This window comes from Orbicella faveolata, unplaced genomic scaffold (assembly GCF_042242905.1).
Source record: "Orbicella faveolata isolate gen_17 unplaced genomic scaffold, um_ofav_v1 contig_35, whole genome shotgun sequence".
NCBI lineage: Eukaryota > Metazoa > Cnidaria > Anthozoa > Scleractinia > Merulinidae > Orbicella > Orbicella faveolata.
In genome coordinates, this window is record NW_028301564.1 from 10,845,120 (window position 1) to 10,864,611 (window position 19,492).

At 39.4% G+C, this 19,492-nt stretch overlaps 1 protein-coding gene and 3 pseudogenes across 3 annotated transcripts in view; 2 read left to right on the plus strand and 2 right to left on the minus strand.

The window, feature by feature from the left end:
• LOC149103226 (uncharacterized) overlaps nt 1–19,492 on the plus strand; it is a 45,946-nt gene that overhangs the window by 16,461 nt on the left and 9,993 nt on the right. For both annotated transcript variants that reach the window (XM_089272650.1, XM_089272649.1), the window contains exon 2: nt 19,411–19,491. In XM_089272650.1, the coding sequence (XP_089128776.1) occupies nt 19,411–19,491 (81 nt within the window). The remainder of the gene's footprint in view (nt 1–19,410; nt 19,492) is intronic.
• On the minus strand, nt 752–1,857 carry LOC149103231 (uncharacterized; annotated as a pseudogene).
• LOC149103232 (tolloid-like protein 2) lies at nt 2,582–9,148 on the minus strand (annotated as a pseudogene). The gene is made up of 4 exons (XR_016201946.1): nt 8,749–9,148; nt 6,825–7,290; nt 3,413–3,760; nt 2,582–2,820 (listed from the first exon to the last, which is right to left on the minus strand). The product of XR_016201946.1 is annotated as a tolloid-like protein 2 (transcript).
• Nucleotides 14,194–14,991, plus strand: LOC110063199 (uncharacterized; annotated as a pseudogene).

Consider the following 19,492-nt stretch of genomic DNA (forward strand, 5'->3'; position numbering starts at 1 on the left):
GACGTAGTTATAATTAACTTTGAACAACGTTTGTTTTTAAAACATCTACATCTGGAACTGTGATGCTATTACAGATCACATTCTCATAAAACAAAAAATGTTTGCGTAACATATACCCTGTAACAAAGTTCCATACTTTGCTTAAAATAAAAGCATTTGAAAAGTCCTGTTCAAGTTAAGTATAGCAGTACCTTAACGTGGCTCAATAGTCTAAAATTGGTAATTTTGCCAACATTTTGACAAACACGTCCACTTTTAACGATATCATTCTGTTTTTGCCATATAGCTAAGTAGGTCATAAACAATACTTTGCTGTAAGTTGGGGCGCATTCCTCAAATTTCGGAGGGGCATCCATTTCTGAAAGCCAAATAGTGAGTATACTGGCAAAGATATCTGTGCGCTGCTTCATGCTGTTAAGCTAGAATTTTGTATGCTTCTGTTGAACTGTTATGACTGTGCATTGACTTATTTTCAAGCACATAGTTTGATACATTCATGATTTAACAATTTCCAAAGAAGCAGCAAAAAAGCCACTTGACGTCCTTTCAAAGAAAATTGAATAACTCATGATACAAAAGTAAAAACTTGGTATGAATAGGTCATCGCACATTGCTATTGATACTCAATAAACTGTAAAAATTTTATGAGCATATCTAACATATTATTTGAGATATTATTGACACAAGATTTCAAAACCTCTGAAATACGGAAAATTAGAATAAAGTGCACCAAGGCCATTGCAGAGGTCACTCAGTGTCTAAAACAAACTCGGAAGGCACCAGGTTCATACTGATGTCCCTCTCTGGCTTGTAGAGAGTCAGTGTATCCTTTTTTCCAGTTTCGAAGCTGTTTCCTCCTTCTTTTGGCCTCCTGTGTGCTGTTGCAGTGAGAATGGGGAAGCCGGTTGTAATCGAGTGTTTTGTTTTGCCTTGATACAATGCACTCGAGGAGACTGCAAGAAAGGTAACAAGTTCCACCACTGCCAGACCAGATTGCATTTCTTTTGTGGCACACTGCCAATTAAGGGCATTGATGGCCTCATTTTGGTTTTGCGTACCACTATGAAGGCATCTTTTCAGGAGGTCTTGCTCAAAGCTTCAAAAGTGGGACGAACTGTATTTGCAGAGGCTATGGAAGGGGATGGCTATGTTCACAATCTGAAGTCCCTATTACAATGTCTGTCTGATATCCACACCATGAATCTTCTCCGGACGGACACAGGTCATGGTCTGGACTAACATCTGTGGACTGGGTGTGGTACCAGATTGCCATCACTGCTTTCCTCATTGCCTCAATGTCATGGGTATTAGGGAGCTTTAGATTGGACTAAGAGTGTGAGATTGAGCACGAGTACGATTTTCGATTTTCAAACCAGTGACGTTTTGTAGCCCTAGTTCGTCATGTTGGTTTTAGGCAGACAGGGTGGCTCATTGGATGAAATGGGTATGTGTTGTGATAATGTGAAGCCTGAAAAATAGAATTGAAAAGTCGTTCTCGTACTCGATCTCGTACTTATAGTCAAATCTAAAGTGCCCTATTGTCTCTGATGGCTTTCCCATAATAAACCTGAAGCTTATCGATGGTGTTATCGGTTAGCCTTCCCCTGCCACCAAGTGATTTTTTATCCTTGAAGCGTGAGTGAGTGATTCTTTTCTTCAAGGATCGAAGTCGTGATCCCAAACGTTTCTGGACGTGTCCCACACATTCCAGATTTTCAATTCCACGTTCCCATAAACAGCTTGTTCAACAATCAGTTTATGTGCCTTACTGTCCCCATCTCAAAGAAATTCTGTGACGTGGACACCGTTGTTTTGAACAGAACGTTGGAAAATCGAAAGCATGCCACAAGCATCCATCGACCCAGAAGAACCACGATAATTTGTTTGGCAAAGATGCTGGTGTCCTTCCCACCACTCATGAAACTCGTCAGTTCCTTCTTTGTCTCTCCAGGGGCACTCTTTTGATATAATTTCAACATCCAGCGCCTTGCCTGTAACTTTAGATAATGCTGTTACAACTCCGTAGGCTGAGGAATAACCTCTCCTTCTCCATGTGCCATGCCCGGATACTCCAATATTAATAATCTCATCTTCTTCTGGCTCATAAAATTGGTTAACTTCTTCAACAGCCACTCATGCTTTCTTTGGCTACAGTTTCTACAACATTACGAACTGTACCTAAATGGTCACGGTACGAGTTCCGTTCATTGGTGGTAGCATATTCATCACACCAGCAAATTTTACTATCTAGACCTTGATGTCCGACTCCGATATTTTGTGTTGCAAGAACAACTCTTCTGTTGACTTCAAATGCTTGGCCCTGGTCGATTTTGCTTGGAGTATAAAAAATTATTGGAATAATTACACTTGGACGTACACTTCAGTACAAGGAGAGTGACAAACCCCTTTTTGGAATCTTGATCTTCTTCGAAATTAATGCCTTGCATATATTTGTATATTTGCAAAGAGTACACTAAAACGTGTTGAAGGCAGAACCAAGCATGCCAATGTTAAAGGAGGCCAAAAACCCTCTGGAGGTCCCCACTCTTTCTTACTTAAACGTTCTTGGAAACCTTCACATCTATGCCGTCTCAACTGCCAGTGACATGTTGGTGTTACCTTGTGAATAATCAGTGGAGGACGGAGGTGGAGGATCAGAAGCTGTGGCTAGTGGTTCGGGACAAGGAGGTACAACAAGCTCTGTATTTGGGGCCGATGGTTGTGATATTTCAGGTGCATGAGACTGTGGAGGGTATCTCATATCAAACTCTGTATTAGAGTACGGAGATTGTGTAGTTGGTGGTTGCTCGGCACCACGTGCTAAGGGTTGTACAGGAACGTCATGTACAGGAGACAAACGCCTGATCTTGGTGGACTTGATTACAAACAAAGATGATCGAAAACAGGACAACTGCAACAACAATAGGCACCACAATGGCAGGAACGTTGACTCCTTAACGGTAGAAGGAATCATATAACAAAGTAACTCTTTTGTATTGTGAGCGCTCTCTGTTATGCCGTATGTCAGAATACGTTAAATCATTTCTACAACACTGACTATTGTTCATTGCATTTACATAAAACATATCCACTTAAAATTGGTTTGGCATTTTATTCACAAGTTAAAGTTGTATTCCCCATTGCTTCGGATTATGATAACGAACATTCAAAATTCACTGAAGCTCAGTCTAATATCTCAAATTTTAAACTGCGCATACGTGTCTAATTTGACAATTACCTCCGTGACTCACAAAATGACAGAAAGTTTAAATGAGTCCCTCGGCTGTGCAAGGGAGAACACTTTGCAGACATCTGCTATCTGAGGTGACTGATGAATCCTGACAGGATTTAATTAACACAAATTAAAAAACAACAATTTCTTACGAACATATAATAACTAAGAGGTCAGTACCTTTCTTGTAATGGACCGTTGCTTTAAACTTGTCACTTCTCTGACGGGCATAATATTCAACGAACATGTGATTTCCGTTAGAAGTCACAACATCATGATAGTTTGAACTGCAGTAGGTGCCCAGAAGCCGAGAAGATGATGAGGTTCCATCTCTAACTTTTACGTATCCACACGAGCAGCTCGAATAGCTAGATATGGTCATCTTTGCAAAACTCACCTCCAGAATGTAACCATTCGCCGTGTCAATTTTAAATGTGCAACTCGAGTAAGGTACGCTGGTGGGATAGTAGTCGTTAATATCTAGACTGCTTGCAATGGATGACGAACTTGAGCTTGCAACAAAAATATCTTAAAGAAAAAGTGACATATTTAATGTTGAGATCACAATTACTAACGCAATAACAGGGAGGTTAAAAGTGACGTCATGTCTGTTCGAAAGTGCATCCGCTATACATTGCCCAAGGTTCTTGGAGCAGCTGCAAGCTACAGTGTATTAGACCTTTTATCCAGTCGATGACAATGGCTGATCGAAAAAAGTAATCGATTAATCCATAGTTATCGATGGAACGACTCAATTGATATCGACTATTTCATTCTGTGTTGTGTAGCTATCGCTCGGTTTCTATATTCGTTTAAATCTCATATAAAGTTCCCTTTACCTAGAAAGAAAGGTAACCCTAATCCTTAATTTGCTAACTGTATATTTCGTGTATTTACTGACTTTTAGGCTGAAATACCGCAAAATCAACTGGTGATAACAAATCTTATCGTAACTCTCTTAAAATTCTCGAGCGTGACTGGTTATTCCGGCCGCGCGCCAATTTGTCACGTAATCGACACACGATCATCTGGGTGTCTACTTAAGCAATAGACCACATGTTTTTGTGGTCTATAGACTGATAAACCACGCGGGATATTGGAAGAACACGCGAAAAATTCGTAAATCACGAGCTTACAATTATCCCTCGAGTGCGCGTTGGATATGAGATGTTAGATAGCCAAAGATGCGCGTAGCGCCGAGTTGGCTATAATCGTCTCACATCCAACAAGCGCGACTGGAATAATTGTTTAATTAAAGAACGCCCCCAAAATATAGAAAATTAGAATTAGAAAACGCCACAGAAAATTACGCGTACGCTTACCACATGTGTAGAGCATGATATAATTGCCCTTAGTAGCCACTCAGCTAAGTTCTGTTTGGAAATCTACGAATCTGATTGATTTTCTCATCGTTTTTTATTCTCTGATTGACAACGATTGCGCATACGCTGCTCTTGAAACTGAAAATCTAGGCCATTATTTTAACCTGCTTATTAAAATTCAAATTAAGAAAAGTTTTTGAAATATAAGTGCTCAATGCTTAAATTAAGGGTGTTTTTTCGCGCGAAAGAAGTTCTAAAAGACTTTTTTAATCTCGAAATTTGTTATTGATGCGACTTATTAGTAACTGCACCAATAGGAGTACAATTCAGGGAGTAATCGAAGCAGTGGGGTCACCCCTAGGGCCAGTCATGGCGAACACATTTGTGTTCGATCGAGGAGAATCTAGAAAGCGAGGATAAGTTACCATCTTTTTGCCGCGGAAAAGGATATTCTAACTGCTACGGCTTTCCTGGCAACACTAGACGAGGCACACTCAGCAATCAGCTTCACGATGGAAGTTACAAACAACAACAAACTACTTTTTATCGGAATGGAGCTCATCCTCACCAGATCTATTTGCTGAAGAATGTGACAGCTTGAGAGGGATCTTCTTGAAACTGAAGTGCCCAGAGGAGCTCATTAGTTCCACCGTAACTAGGTTCATCGAGTCGCGAAATTAACAATAAGTTCGCGATGTTCAAGCAAATGCACCCGTTTGGATTATTCTGCCAGTCAAGGATGAATATCAGCTGACGTTGTATGAAGACAGCTGTCCGATCTTGGAAAGAAAATAAACAGCGATCTACATGTACGTCCAGTTTTCACAAGCAAGGAAATTGCCGATGACAGCAAAGTAGCAGAGGCCAAACCACTCAACATGGCGTTGTCTACAAATTCGAATGTGATCTGTGTGAGCTATACTCGCCGACACCTTTTCCAACGCATTGATGAACACAAGTATTCAGCTATTGGAAAACCCCTGCGTGACACAGTGAATCTGACTCAATTAATCTGAATCTGACTCAATTAAAGCAAAGCTATTTAATACTTAACTAACACTCTCTACATTCCACATTGTAGAATTTTTAATGACATGCAACGAGACTTTCACACGCATTCTTAGTACTATAAAGTACTCATAATAATCTGACTTTAAGAATTTGCTGATGATGAATGAATCATCGAAACGTCATTCGAAATTATTATCGCTAATTTTTTTCTTAATTGTTTGTCCAAAGCCTAGTTATTAGAACATACATACATGCTTCATTTATTCCAGAAGCAAATTAGATATACAAATGAAAACTAAAGATAAGGACTGACAAAGAAAGTTGTGCTTAGATTTAAACTGCTGAAGGTTGTCAGGTTTCACTTCATCTCTTGGTAATTCATTCCATAATATAAAAATCCTAATGAATGTTTATAACAATTAAGTCTTGCGGGTTTGACATAAAGTCTGTACGGATGATTTTCTCTCATATACCGAGTCGTGGCGAAATCAAAAAAGTCTTCAAGTTTCAACTGGTAAAAACACTCAATAACTAAAGATAGGAAAGTTCTACGGTCGGACAGAGTAGGCTATTTTAGTAGTTTGTATCGGTTTTCGTAGGACATCTCTCCTTTGCGTCGAGTTGATGAAAGCCTTGATGCTCTTCGCTGTACGTTCTCAAGGGTACGGATGACCTTGACAAGGTACGGACACCAGACTGGTACCGCATTTTCCAAAATTGGCCGTACAAGAGATTTGTACGGCACAGAAAAAACATTTGCATTAGCGATGCCTACAGAGCGTTTGATAGAACACAGAACTTTGTTCGCTTTATTCACAAAAATACTAATGTGACCTGTTTTGACAGAAACATAACATCATAATAACACAGACATAACGACAAAAGGAAAAGATCAGTTTTTTCCTTATGTAGTTACGTTCATGCTTTTATGTTGCAGTTATGTCAGGATGTCAGCATGTTCACACTACAAACATAACGACATAACGTCCTTCTTATGTCCTTATGTTTATGTCGTTATATCGCAAGTGTGAGCTAGGCCGTGCTATTACCAATACAAAAATAACAAGCCTAACGATCAACCTCGTCGCCATGCACAATTTTTTTAGAAATCAAGCTACTCACAAAATGTCTGTGCTCGCGCTGGTTATATAAACAATAGCATTTATTATACCGCGGTATTATTCAGAATGATTCACTTCCGTGATTTTGCACAGTAATATTGAAGCCTGTGCTAAAATTGGACAGGAGAAAGAACTTACTTGTTTGATAATGTCTGTCACAGGCATAAATTGAAGCTTTAGACGGCGAGTAAGTAGCCGGGTTTGTAGTCCAGTACGGGTGCGTTGGCCGTTGCGTTGGCCAGTACGTTGGGTTTGGAGTTGAAAAGCTGTCTCCTGTTTGGTAAAATGGCATAAATCCAGAATCACTGGTCCAATAACTGGAGTGGAACTGAACATGAATAGATCCAAACGAGGTGACAGGCGAAGGGATTGTAGAACCACAGTACTTTCCTATCTGAACCATACTCACTTTTCACCTCCACGTAGTCGTCGCGACAGGAGTAGGAATACTCTACATCAAATTTCGTGAAACTTAATTTTATGTTCTTCCACCAAGGTACTGGTGTTATAGTCCAGTTACACGATATGCTGATTGGATAGTTCCAAGGAAGATTGGGGCTGTAAATGACGCCAGCAGAAGCTCCCGGGTCGATTTGTGGACAACCTAAAATAACAATTTATGTCAATGAAGTTCATAACTGAAAGTGACCTCAACGACTGTACCTCACTGCAACCCCTCAAAGGTTTTGTTTAACATCAGAAAATCCGCACGGTGATTCCTGTAATTTTGTCTTGTCCACGCTATTGGTACCTTAATAAAGAGTTCGATATTCGCCAAAATTCCATGTCTATTAAGTTCCACAAGGAATAAGGAACCTAGGGAAGAAGCGTAGTCTTTTTTTTTTATGCACCTTGAGTATTCTTCACACGACAATGGTGGATATGTTATTTAGCCAATCAGAGTGTGCATAACATCCTAGCTAGTAATATTCCTTGTATTTTAATGCTAATTGTAGTTTGTATTTATAACCCTCACTAACCATGTTACTGAATTCGACGTGCAAAAATTTAAGACTTTTTTACTCAAAATTTCCCTTTTTTCTGGAACAAAATTTTTATTTTACTCAACAAATAAACAATAAACAGCAACAAGGGATAGATACAAGACAACTGACTAAACACGACCAGTTTGACCCGGCTGATTTGAACTTGCTTATTTCAAACCATTTCCCTTGGATCTGCCCGTTTCCTTTTCAGTCATTGGCTATTTTGAATTCTGTTACTTCCAGATCCCCGTTATTTCGAGCTAATTTCTGTTTCCCTTGTGGTACCGGACTCCTGGCGGAGTGGTACGAGTTCTAGCACTAAGGCCTGTTTCTCGAAAGACCGCGAAACTTTTCGGGCCCGCGAAAAAATGTCTAGTTAATCTGTATCTAAAAACAGAGGGATGTATACGTCTGAATCTTCCTGTACGAAGGGAACCTCTGTACATATTAAGATTATGTGAATAAAATAGCTCTGCATTCATTAGGTTTGAGATTTTGCTATGGCTTTCCGGGTGCGAAAACTTTTCGGGACCTCCAAGAAAAGGGCCCCTGGCAAGGGTTATGGTGTTGCGTCCTTGGCCCTGACACTTTACTCTCGCAATGCCTCTCTCCACTCAAATTGGTGCCGGCGAACTTAATACTGGGTGGTAACCCTGGGATGGACTACCATCCCATCCAGGGTGTAGTAGAAAAACTTTTCGTAACTCAATTTTACGGAAACCGAGACAAGCTCCAGCAGCTAGGCTTACCACTTGGCCAGTTGCAGACCAACGGATAACTCTTATTTTATCGTGTTACGTTGATGGTCATATTATGCGACTGCAAATACAATACAGTAAATACTGTCGGGCCTCTTAAATACGGACACTGAAAGGGCAGACCTGAGTGTCTGTATCATGAAAGTGGCCGTATTACATAGTTATAGATTATATGAATTCTCGATTCATTCTGGGACTAAGTGAACTGTTCGTAGTAAAGACGTCTCCGTATTCTCTTCCTCTATACATACTGATACTCACGTCTGCCCTTTCGATGTCCTTAAAGAGGTTCTACTGTCCATTGTTTAAAAAACGCACCTGATGAATCAGTACGTTCCCTGTAATGAGCCACGAACCCCTTTTTTGTGTTGGAATAATCAGACTTGAATTGTATGTACATGTATCGACCGGACGAATAGACTGGTGAGGGAAGACTAGTACCACAGCTTTTTGACAAACGAGGGGAGGAATTGTCGCGTCCATCCAACAGTTCTACGCTATCATGGATACACGCTGAAACATCTTCCAGTTCAAATGTTGTAAAGTAGAGGAGGACTTTGCTTCCAAAGGGAGCAAAGAAGTGCCACGTGCAATTCTCGTTGTCATCATAATTGTTAGGATATCCAGGACTGTAGATTGAGCCATTTGGAGTATTGACTAGATAAATAGTTTCAACCGTGAGTCCACTACATCCTGACCCTGTCAACCAAATAGTCATTTAATTATTGGTTAAAGTTCTAGGAACAGTTAAAAGTAAAACCGGACAGTTAAAGTTTATTGATTTCTTCACGGTCCGTGGTTTTCGTGATCCGCAACTTTCTTTCGCACAGAGGCAATTTTTCCTACTACTGACGTAATCTGTTCCCAGTATGTAATCTTTCGAGAGTCGGCTATTTTGTTTGGATGTCAGACCGAGGTAATTCTCTTAATTTCAGTAATTATTTTCCGTTGACACTCAGAAGTGCAAGACTACATTGTAAAAATCTGAATCATATGAACTTGCTTTGCGTCCTTAGACAAAGACTTTTATTGTACTCAGTGATTCTTATAGCCCATTGGTCCTCATTTGATTTTCCCTCAAAAGGGTCAATAGCATCTTTCTAACCTCTTTCTTGCAAGTAGTTAGATTCCAAGATATTTTAATTTGAAGGTCATTTTTAACTCGTGCATTGCGTTAGTACGTTACTGGTTGTAGAGGGGGAGAGGATTATGCGACTTAGGGGTTGGCTGATCATCTGTTAACGTTTTGCGAAATTCCGCTGTTTTACGGGGCATACATCGTTTGACATCTCTAGGGCAACATGTTACGTAACTGCGAGTGTTTCGCTAAAAATGTAATTTTAATTTTAAGTGTGTTAAAATTTCCGGTTCGTTTGTTGGTCGGGGAAAGTGTTTTTTTAAATCTCAATTGTTCGGACGTACGTCACGTAACTGTGACGTAGATGCTGGGAAAGGTTCAATTCAAGTCACAAAAAGGTTGGCTTCTATCTGTCAACATTATGTTACTGCGTGGTAAACATTTATTAGATAACCTTTCTGCTGCGGACATGAAGTCCAGAGAAAAGATCTTTGGGAAAGTTAACGTTAGGCCCCAGTTATGTGAAAACGTATTCCCTTTAGGCCAAGTCAAAGTTGACCCGGTATGATCATTCATAACCCTTATGAACAACTGAAAGTGCGAGTATCCCTCTTTCTTTGACTTTTCCGCGGTCATTCGATCACAGTGGGTTTTGCCGAGTTAATTGTCACTTCTTCGATACGAATTTCTGCTTAAATCCTAAAGCTAGGCGTTACGTGACACTCGCCACGCCGAGAGTTGTCCCGGTTAGGCGAACCAAAGCGTTTATATGAAGAAAAATTGTCCTGCTTGCCAGGGTTACCCTACTTCTAAAAGAATGTCCGGATTTAATCTCCTGGTCACTCGCTCTGATATTCAATCAATCGATCGATATTGGTATTTTTCGTGATGAATGGAAAAATGCAAGAATCACGCCTCTTTTTAAGAAAGCAGGAAGTAGGAGTGATCCTTCTAATTATCGACCGATCTCGATTATCCCGGTTGTGGCCAAGGTTTTCGAGCGAATTATTTATGATCAGTTGTATCATTACCTAAATGAAAATAATCTTCTCAGTAGACACCAATCCGGTTTTCGCTCGCTTCATTCTACAGTTACTGCATTGATTGAAGCGACTGATAATTGGTCTTTAAACATCGATCGTGGCTTTATTAATGCCGTTGTATTTTTAGATCTTAAGAAGGCTTTCGATACTGTGGATCAATCTATTCTTCTCTCAAAATTACAAGCTTATGGTATTCAGGGTTCCACAAACCAATGGTTCTGCTCTTATTTAAAAAACCGAACCCAAACGTGTCTTGTAAACGGGAATAAATCGTCCAAAATGTTCCTTCGCTGTGGTGTTCCACAGGGAACGATTCTTGGGCCCCTTTTATTTCTATTGTATATAAATGATTTGCCTAATTGCCTCCAGCATTCCCAACCAAGGATGTACGCCGATGACACTAGTATTACTTTTGCTGGTAGTGACGTTGATGAAATAAATAGTTGTATTAGTCTTGATTTGGAGAGAATTCATGTGTGGCTTGCAGCCAACAAACTAACTTTAAATATGACAAAGACAGAATTCCTTTTGATTGGTTCCAAGCAAAGGCTTTCAAATTTTACAGTGAATCCTACTACTAATATCAACCTGTTTCCGATAAAACGAGTCTCGACTGTTAAATCCTTAGGTGTACACATTGATGAAAATCTTACTTGGGAGTGTCATATCAATGAGCTTTCCAAAAGGATTGCTTCTGGCATTAGCGCCATTAAACGTATTAGGTATTCGGTCCCATATAAGACTTTACTTTCCGTTTACAATTCATTAGTCCAACCTCATCTCGATTACTGCAGTTCGGTGTGGGGATCCTGTTCTAAAACTCTTTCTCAAAAGTTACAAAAACTACAAAATCGGGCAGCACGCGTCATAACTTTTTCAAATTACGATCGTAATACTGATGAATTGTTGAGGATGGTCAACTGGGTTAAACTGGACCGTCAACGCCTTGTTAATAAATCAATAATGATGTACAAGATTGTAAATAATATGGTTCCGGAATATCTTTGTTCACGCTTTGTCTTCCGTTCCGATACTTTGACTTATAAGCTAAGAGATAGTGATGGTACGCTTGCTATCCCACAGCCCCACACTAATTACTGTAAAAGAAGTCTTTCTTACAGCGGAGTTGTACTATGGAATAGTCTGCCCTTGAATATTAGACAATCGCTCTCCCTTAATCAATTTAAATCTAAGTTGAAGAACTATGATTTTGACAGTGGTCTTATATAAATTTTATTTTGTTTTTATACACGACTTCCTTGTAAAGCAGGTTTTTATCATTTCTCTTATTCTAGTAGTTATTTACAATATTAAATTAGTTAGGTAGTTAGATTTATTTAAATTAAATATTGTATAGTCCTGAAGGAAATAACGTGTCTAAATAAAGATTTTACCTTTACCTTTACCCGAGTGTTCTCGCCCCCCCCCCCTCCCCTCCCCCGTAACGGTTTCGCGATCCTTATGTAAACGGTTGGTTGAATTTTGCAAAGAAATAAGCTAAAAGTTACCTTGGCCAGGGTAACTCGGGGGGAGGGTTGTCTCGGGTACCCGAAACCATATAAATGGGGCCTTAAAGAAGCGTTGGTTATTGCTTATAGTAGTTTTTCCTCTTTAAAACATGAGTGTTTCTTGATAAGTGAATAATTAGAAAACTTTAAGCTCGGGAACAAAATGTGAAAGGTAAATTGATCAACATGACACGAGCGTTGGACAAAAACAAAATCAGGAATCGAACTCCATATATGAACTCATTTTTTTCCTTTCTCCTCCCACCCCATGTCATGTTGATCAATTCACCTTTCACTTGAGTGTTTCGTTTTTTGAAAGGGTAATTCCATATTACACAAGGTTTAGCTAACATCAGTCATCATTCACTGCGAAATTCACGAGTTTCTCCATTGATAATAATGCCATCTTGTAGCAGCTCAACGTTTTCCCCTGCCAGAGATGTAATCTGTCACAGCAAGGCGTTCGTGCTTGCTTTGCAAAGTTACTAGATTCCTTCAGATACCAGAAAATAACTATATACTTCACTCAAAAAGAGAAATTCACTTCACACTAATGAGAGAAACGTATTCGACCGGGATTGCTGTGGCTCTATGCGAACTAAAAGTCTAAAAGAAGTATTTAGGAAGGTTTTTCAGAGACGACGCTAACACCAATGACTACCCCCAGTAAAACATAGGCACGCAAGGCGTGCAAGAGTTAATTTTTTGCGAATTAAAAGCCCCTGGAAGAAGCAGCACTCAGTGGACCCTTCTTAACAATTATGATGAAGTTAATCCAACAAGTATGTTTGGTTACGATGTACAGCGAAGAAAAAAACAAAACAAATTTAGAATTAATTTCATCTTAGGATATATGATATCAAGCCTACTTTGATCAAGGTTTGATTTTAACAGTCGATAAGTGGCTTTGTTTATTAAAACTACATGGAGCTGTTACCAGCAAGGCAGCTGAACATTATGCAGTCTGCAGTAGTAGCTAACGGTAAACGGAAGATTGGTGTTGATTCAGGATAATTTTTCTGACTCATTTTATAACAAGAACAAATTAAATTATAAATCGTCACGCGGTAGTATGGTCTTCTTCTGTTGCCAGCAATGATTATAGTTTTTTCAGTTTTGATATTCCACGAAACCCCTTCAAAATGATATCGATTTCAAAACCCATTTAAACGAGAAGACATTATTGAAGGTAAAGAGCGTTACCTAACTGAAGACGAAACGGTGGCTTCAAAGGGACATACACTTTTCTCTCTCTTTTTTTTCACTTGCGACTTAGCTGCTACTTTCTTGCGACTTAGCTGCGACTTTCTTGCGACTTGCTACTTTCTTGCGACTGAGCTGCGACTTTTCTGCTACTTTCTTGCGACTTTCTTGCGACTTGCTACTTTCTTGCGACTTGCTACTTTCTTGCGACTTAGCTGCGACTTTCTTGCGACTTTCCTGCTACTTTCTTGCGACTTTCTTGCGATTTGCTGCTTTCTTGCAACTTAGCTGCGACTTTCTTGCTACTTTCTTGCGACTTAACTGCGACTTGCTACTTTCTTGCGACTTAGCTGCTACTTTCTTGTGACTTAGCTACGACTTTCCTGCTACTTTCTTGCGACTTAGCTGAGACTTGCTACTTTCTTGCTACTTTCTTGCTACTTTCCTGCGACTTAGCTGCGACTGTCCTGCTACTTTCTTGCGACTTAGCTGCCTGGCTACCTCGCTAGGCCGCGTGCGTCGGCAGGCCAGGTTGTTTTATTTGAAAACAACGTGGACTCGATAGCTAAATCAGTAGTCTGTTTTGCCTTGGCTTTACAGTATAGCTATGACGTTTTTCACCGTTTTCACTCTCATTACGGTGTGCCCTACGTCGCTGGCAGTGCTTCCATCTTACTCTCCTGCAATAGGGAACAATGCAGTATTGCGCGACGAGATAATCGAGAACTATTTTAATCTCCGGCTCACTGCACCAGAAGTCGCATTATTTCTCGTAAGTGTACATGGTATCGGGATCTCGTTAAGACAATTGAAAAGAATACTCAGGCGGTTGGGATGTACAAGACGTAGGCGTCGAAGTAATTTGAATGAGGTGGTAGAGGCAGTCGAAGAGGAAATGAGGGGTAGTGGAAGCCTTCTCGAATATCGAGCGATGCATCAAAGACTCATCAATCAGCACGGTCTTGTTACTACGCGGGAAGTCGTTCGACATGTTTTGAGGGTTTTTGATCCTGAAGGGGTGGAGCATAGGTCACAGCATAGACTACGACGACGAATTTACAGGTGAAAAGGGTCAAATTACTTATGGCACATTGACGGCTACGACAAACTAAAACCGTTTGGATTCTGCATTCATGGTGCAATTGATGGCTTTATTCGAAGGATCCTATGGCTGGAGGTTGCATCTTCAAACAACGACCCTCATGTAGTAGCTCAATATTTCTTAGACTACGCAAGACAATTAGGAGGTACGGCAAGGATTGTACGTGGAGATAGGGGATCTGAGAACAAGAACTTAGCAGCTATTCAGCGCTTCTTTCGGCGGTCCATGAATGACGACTTTGCAGGCGATAAAAGTTTCATGTACGGGAAATCTACGGCAAACCAAAGAATTGAAGCATGGTGGGGACGTTTAAGCCAAGGATGTACGGAATGGTGGATTACATTTTTTAAAGATTTGAGAGATTCTGGTTTGTATTACGATGATGATGTAATACACCGCGAATGCCTGAAGTTCTGTTTCATGGATGTCATACAGAGTGAACTACACAGAGCTGCACTGGAGTGGAATATTCACAGAATTCGGCCGTCTAGCAATGTGGAATCTCCGTCGGGAAAGCCAGACGTACTCTACTTCGTTCCAGCATCAGCAGAGATTCAAGATTATATGACTCCTGTTGACATGGACGAGATTGAAATCGCAGAGGATACGTGCGCCGAGCAACCTTAAGCGAGAGAATGTTGTCCTTACTTTAAAGAGCTCTGCGAACTAATCATGGAGGTAAAGGTCTAGCTCCAGCTACTACAGCAGAGGAAGTTCTCCAACTCTACTTAGATTTACTGGACCACATTAATGCCATACCATAGAACAATGGTTTGATTTCATTAATGTTCACAGGCTACCCAGCGTGAACAATGTTTTTGGTACACGCAAAAGCAAAGCTTGCTATGTGGCCTTTGGGTTGTGTGGTCGAATGTACATCGCAAGGTATTTATTGTTGGTCAGATCTAATGCCGCTATGTTTTTCCGTACGCTGGATAACGAGCTGAGTAAGGGAAACAATTGAAAATACCAATTACAATCAACTTTATTTCTTCTTCGTTTTCAATATGTTTTCTAACTGTAAAAAGGAACGTAAACACTTGACACTAAGAAAGGATTATTTTCAGTCATAAATTACACACCCTTTTGAGAGAAATTATGTGGCCCACCATTCTCTCTCTTTATAGTACAATGTGTTGCAAAGAGATCATCTGGCCTGGTAATTCGAAATCTTTGAACTCAACAAGGTAGAACAACAACGTAAATAGCAGGTAACGAGCAATTTTCCGTTCCGTTTTAAAAGTGCTACGTTAACATAACCTATTGGACTAGACATGAATGACATGTAAAACAAGAAAGGAATAATTAATTCCCTATCGTGATGTGCAGCACTATCCTTATTACTTCGACGAGTGTACCAGCACCACTCGAGATATGTGTAAATAACGTTTTCTACACCTATTACGTGAAATATGATCACAAGGATCATTTAAGTCTTAACCAACAAAGTGCAATTAAAAAGTGAAAAGGCTGAACAGGAACAAACAGTACCAGTAATAAAAACTCACTTCAACATTTTTAAGTTAATCATTGTTAAGCTGAATCCCTGTATACTCTGAATCACTGTTACATTGTATTCGCTTACATTCAAGCTGCTTACAACGATGTGAATTTCCATGCAAGTTCATTGTTTAGTAGAGAATCCATTTGAATTCTAAAGTCGTTAAGAGTCCCTGTCCATAAAAATGGAAAATAACTCGGCAAGGGTCGAAAATTCGATTTCGCTCATATATTCATGGTAGATAGGCTAGGGCATGACAAAAACTACTGGATAGTTTTTTTGTGACCGCTTAATGGGGCTAGCCGCTTAAATAGAGGTTGGTGTACCTTGAAAATTTAATTTTTCACTATCGGGTTATAAATTTCTTGGTGAACATGGAGTCAATTCAAGACAATCATGATAGACGTGTATTTGAATTATCACTCGTCATGCACCTTCAATTTCAGACTCTTATCTGCCATCGCCCTTTCCAAAACAAAGTTTTTTAAATTTTGGGTGGCCGCTTAATAGGGGTAAAGACAATAATGAAACCCTTATCGGAACGACCAAATGGTGGCCGCGGAGGTAACCGGTCAATAAGTGTTTTATTTACAATATTTTACTGACAATAATTTTGGACTGTATTGACAACAGTCCTCTATTTTCTGTTACAAACATACCAATGCCTCACCACTAGGCAAACAAAATACGCCAAATAAAATGGCATGGCCAGGGCTATTTACTCACGTAATTGCTAATTAAATTTAGTCTGTTTTTCTCACGAATTAGACACGTTGTGATTTCCTATTTTTATTTCAGCTAGTTCTTGCTTCACTGATCTATAATTCGTTTCATGGCGATTTTTTAAAAATCCTACTGAGTACAGGCACTAGCTTTATCAGCTGTTGTCTGAAACATCAAAACGTACAACAAACGTGATTTGGACCGAGGCCAAGTACACTATAGAAAACGATTATATAAATATACACATATTATTATATATATGAACAAACAGATGAACAATGATTGAATTGTTTCATTTATCCTGAGAGTGCTCTATACAAAATAGTTCAAAATGTGCAGCACATGCCGTGACAGCATTGCGTGACGAACAAATAACGGCTGTAAGATTGTGCTGCGCCGACACGCTTATCAGCAATGGTCAGCAATCGATCACACGTATTATTTTGGCGCAGTGCAAAGCAAGCAACTATCTACAAATGGCTCAGCCGTTTTTGACTTAGATGCAGTGATGTTCATATGCGCAGAAAGATGGTCACAGATTCCTGGTATTCGACCAATAATAGGTTGACAGTTGGCGATGTACATCGGACGTTAACCTTGTGTAAACAAAAACAAACTTCTGCTTTATGTGCGACGAATGGTGAGAGATCGACTAGAAACACGTCAAATCGGCTTTGGACCTGCCTTTTGCAACAAATAAGGTTAGAACATTTCGAAATAATCAGCTCTGTGTCTATTTCAACTTATTATAGGTCAAGTCATGTGGCGCATGCTAAAATATACGTCTAACCCGTAAATTGAAATTTGACGACGGATGGTCAAATATTTGCATTTTTTTGACGTACTTTGAAAAGCTCTCGCGTCGCTCACAATCATTTGCCCAAAAAATTTTTTACAGGAATCTGTAGATCATCCTTCTGCGATTCAACCACCAGAAGCTTAATCCATTTGAAGGTTTCGCACATGGTCAAAATCAGTGATATTCACGAAGTACTTTTAACTGAATGAAATACATGTCTTCGAAATTTAATTATTTTGCACCCAAAAAGACAACGCAACATTCCCTAAGACCAACCAGTACACATTTAAACATTACACAAAAATATTTGAGTGTTTTAAAGACGGAAGAATGATGTGGTTTTGCATGCGAGGCTCTCAAACTTGCTTAATAAAATGGTGCGTCAAATGACGATTTTAACGGAAGTTGGTAATTTGCATATTTCTTTGAAATAAAAGGATATTTTGCCAAAAAAACTATCCAGTGGTTTTTGTCATGCCCTAGCCTATCTACCATAAGAATATGAGCGAAATCGAATTTTCGACCCTTGCCGCGAAATTAAGAATTTGTCTGATTTTTACAGGCAGGCACTCTTAACAGCTTTTCTCTTGGCAGCGTCACGATCGCGCATAAATAGTACTATAAATATCCGCCATAAATAGTACTATTCATTTATTTTATCACTCCACATTACATTTAGCGGTGACTGGAAGGTACAGTTTTTTGATGAACTTTGGTAGGCATACATGAAATTTTGAGCATAAGGAACAACATAATTAACAACTTATGCAAAAGAATCTAAAATAATCCAAATGACATACAATCAAAGCGTTCCTCAAGTTGTTGGATTTTAAGGTCTTAATTCGTGTCCACGAGTAATGATTTTGTTTTGGATGCTATTGAATAAGTGTAAAATTCTGCACTTGAAGGGTTCGCAATGTAGTGCTAAGGAATCATCAGTAAAGGTCAGGGTTGTTTGTCCTTCTTTTCCTCTTTTCCTCTGTTGTTGACTGGCTTCCTTTAAGCTGTTTGTTACGAAGCAATGTTTTGTAGACACGCAGTGTATATAGTCATCATGTGAGGCTGCTTCAAGAAGTGCTTTCCTAGGTTTCCTTTTCTATGCGGCTGGTCCAATTAGTACATAATAGGGATACATGCCAATGCCTTGTCATGTCTTCATTAGGTGGCATTGCCATTATCTCTTTGTGCCAGCTCTTGTGTGAGGAACATTGCCATTCTTGTTATCTTCTGGAGAATTTATTCATGTTTTTGGATGCTTGGGTTTTTTCTTCTTTTAATGTGTAAAAACAATTAAAGAAGGGGAAAACAGTTTGTTTATCTACTTGTATTTTTATTCACAAGGATGTCTTTTATCACTTGCTAAATATGATGTAGTTCTCACCAGCTAAACTTTGCCACTAGAGATTCAGTCTGTTCTGTTTTGGTTTCATTGTCAGTTGAAATAGACTTTAAAAACCTAGGTCTTGATAAGACCTTGCAGTTGTTTCTGACTGAATTTTGTTTTCTTTTAAATTTCCCTTTACTGAGGAACAGCTTTTAATCTACAAGGCTGTATGTTATTTTAAAACAGTCAGTCTAACTTAAAATATAATTGCATTTGTGTGATTTTATGTTTAATCAAAACTATAACAAAATTCTCGAACATGATTGGCTATCAGCAGCCCGATTTGAGCATTAATTGGACAGTGTACGCGTCATGCTTGTAATTGGACAGTACGCATCATTTTGCGCGCGCTGTTGAGTAAACTGCCGTGTTTTTCAGCATTCATAACGACGTTTAATCATTCAGCGCTCTATCGATGGTTTGTTCGTTTCTCGAATTTTGTCATAGTTTTGATTAATTGGTAACAGGACATCATGTATTCCAATTCAGTTTGTAATCATACTCGTGATTAACAAATCGGACTCCCACTTCGCGGTCGTCTGATTTTGTTAATCACGAGTATGATTACAGACCGAATTGGACTCCACTCAGTCCTATTACCATTATTAATAATAATGCCTTGAATTTCTGTTTTTGCAGTAATGGATGATCATCATGGGTTGGATGAGGGAAAACACACACAAACTGAAGAAAGTCTTAGTAGAGAAGGGACTAGGGATGG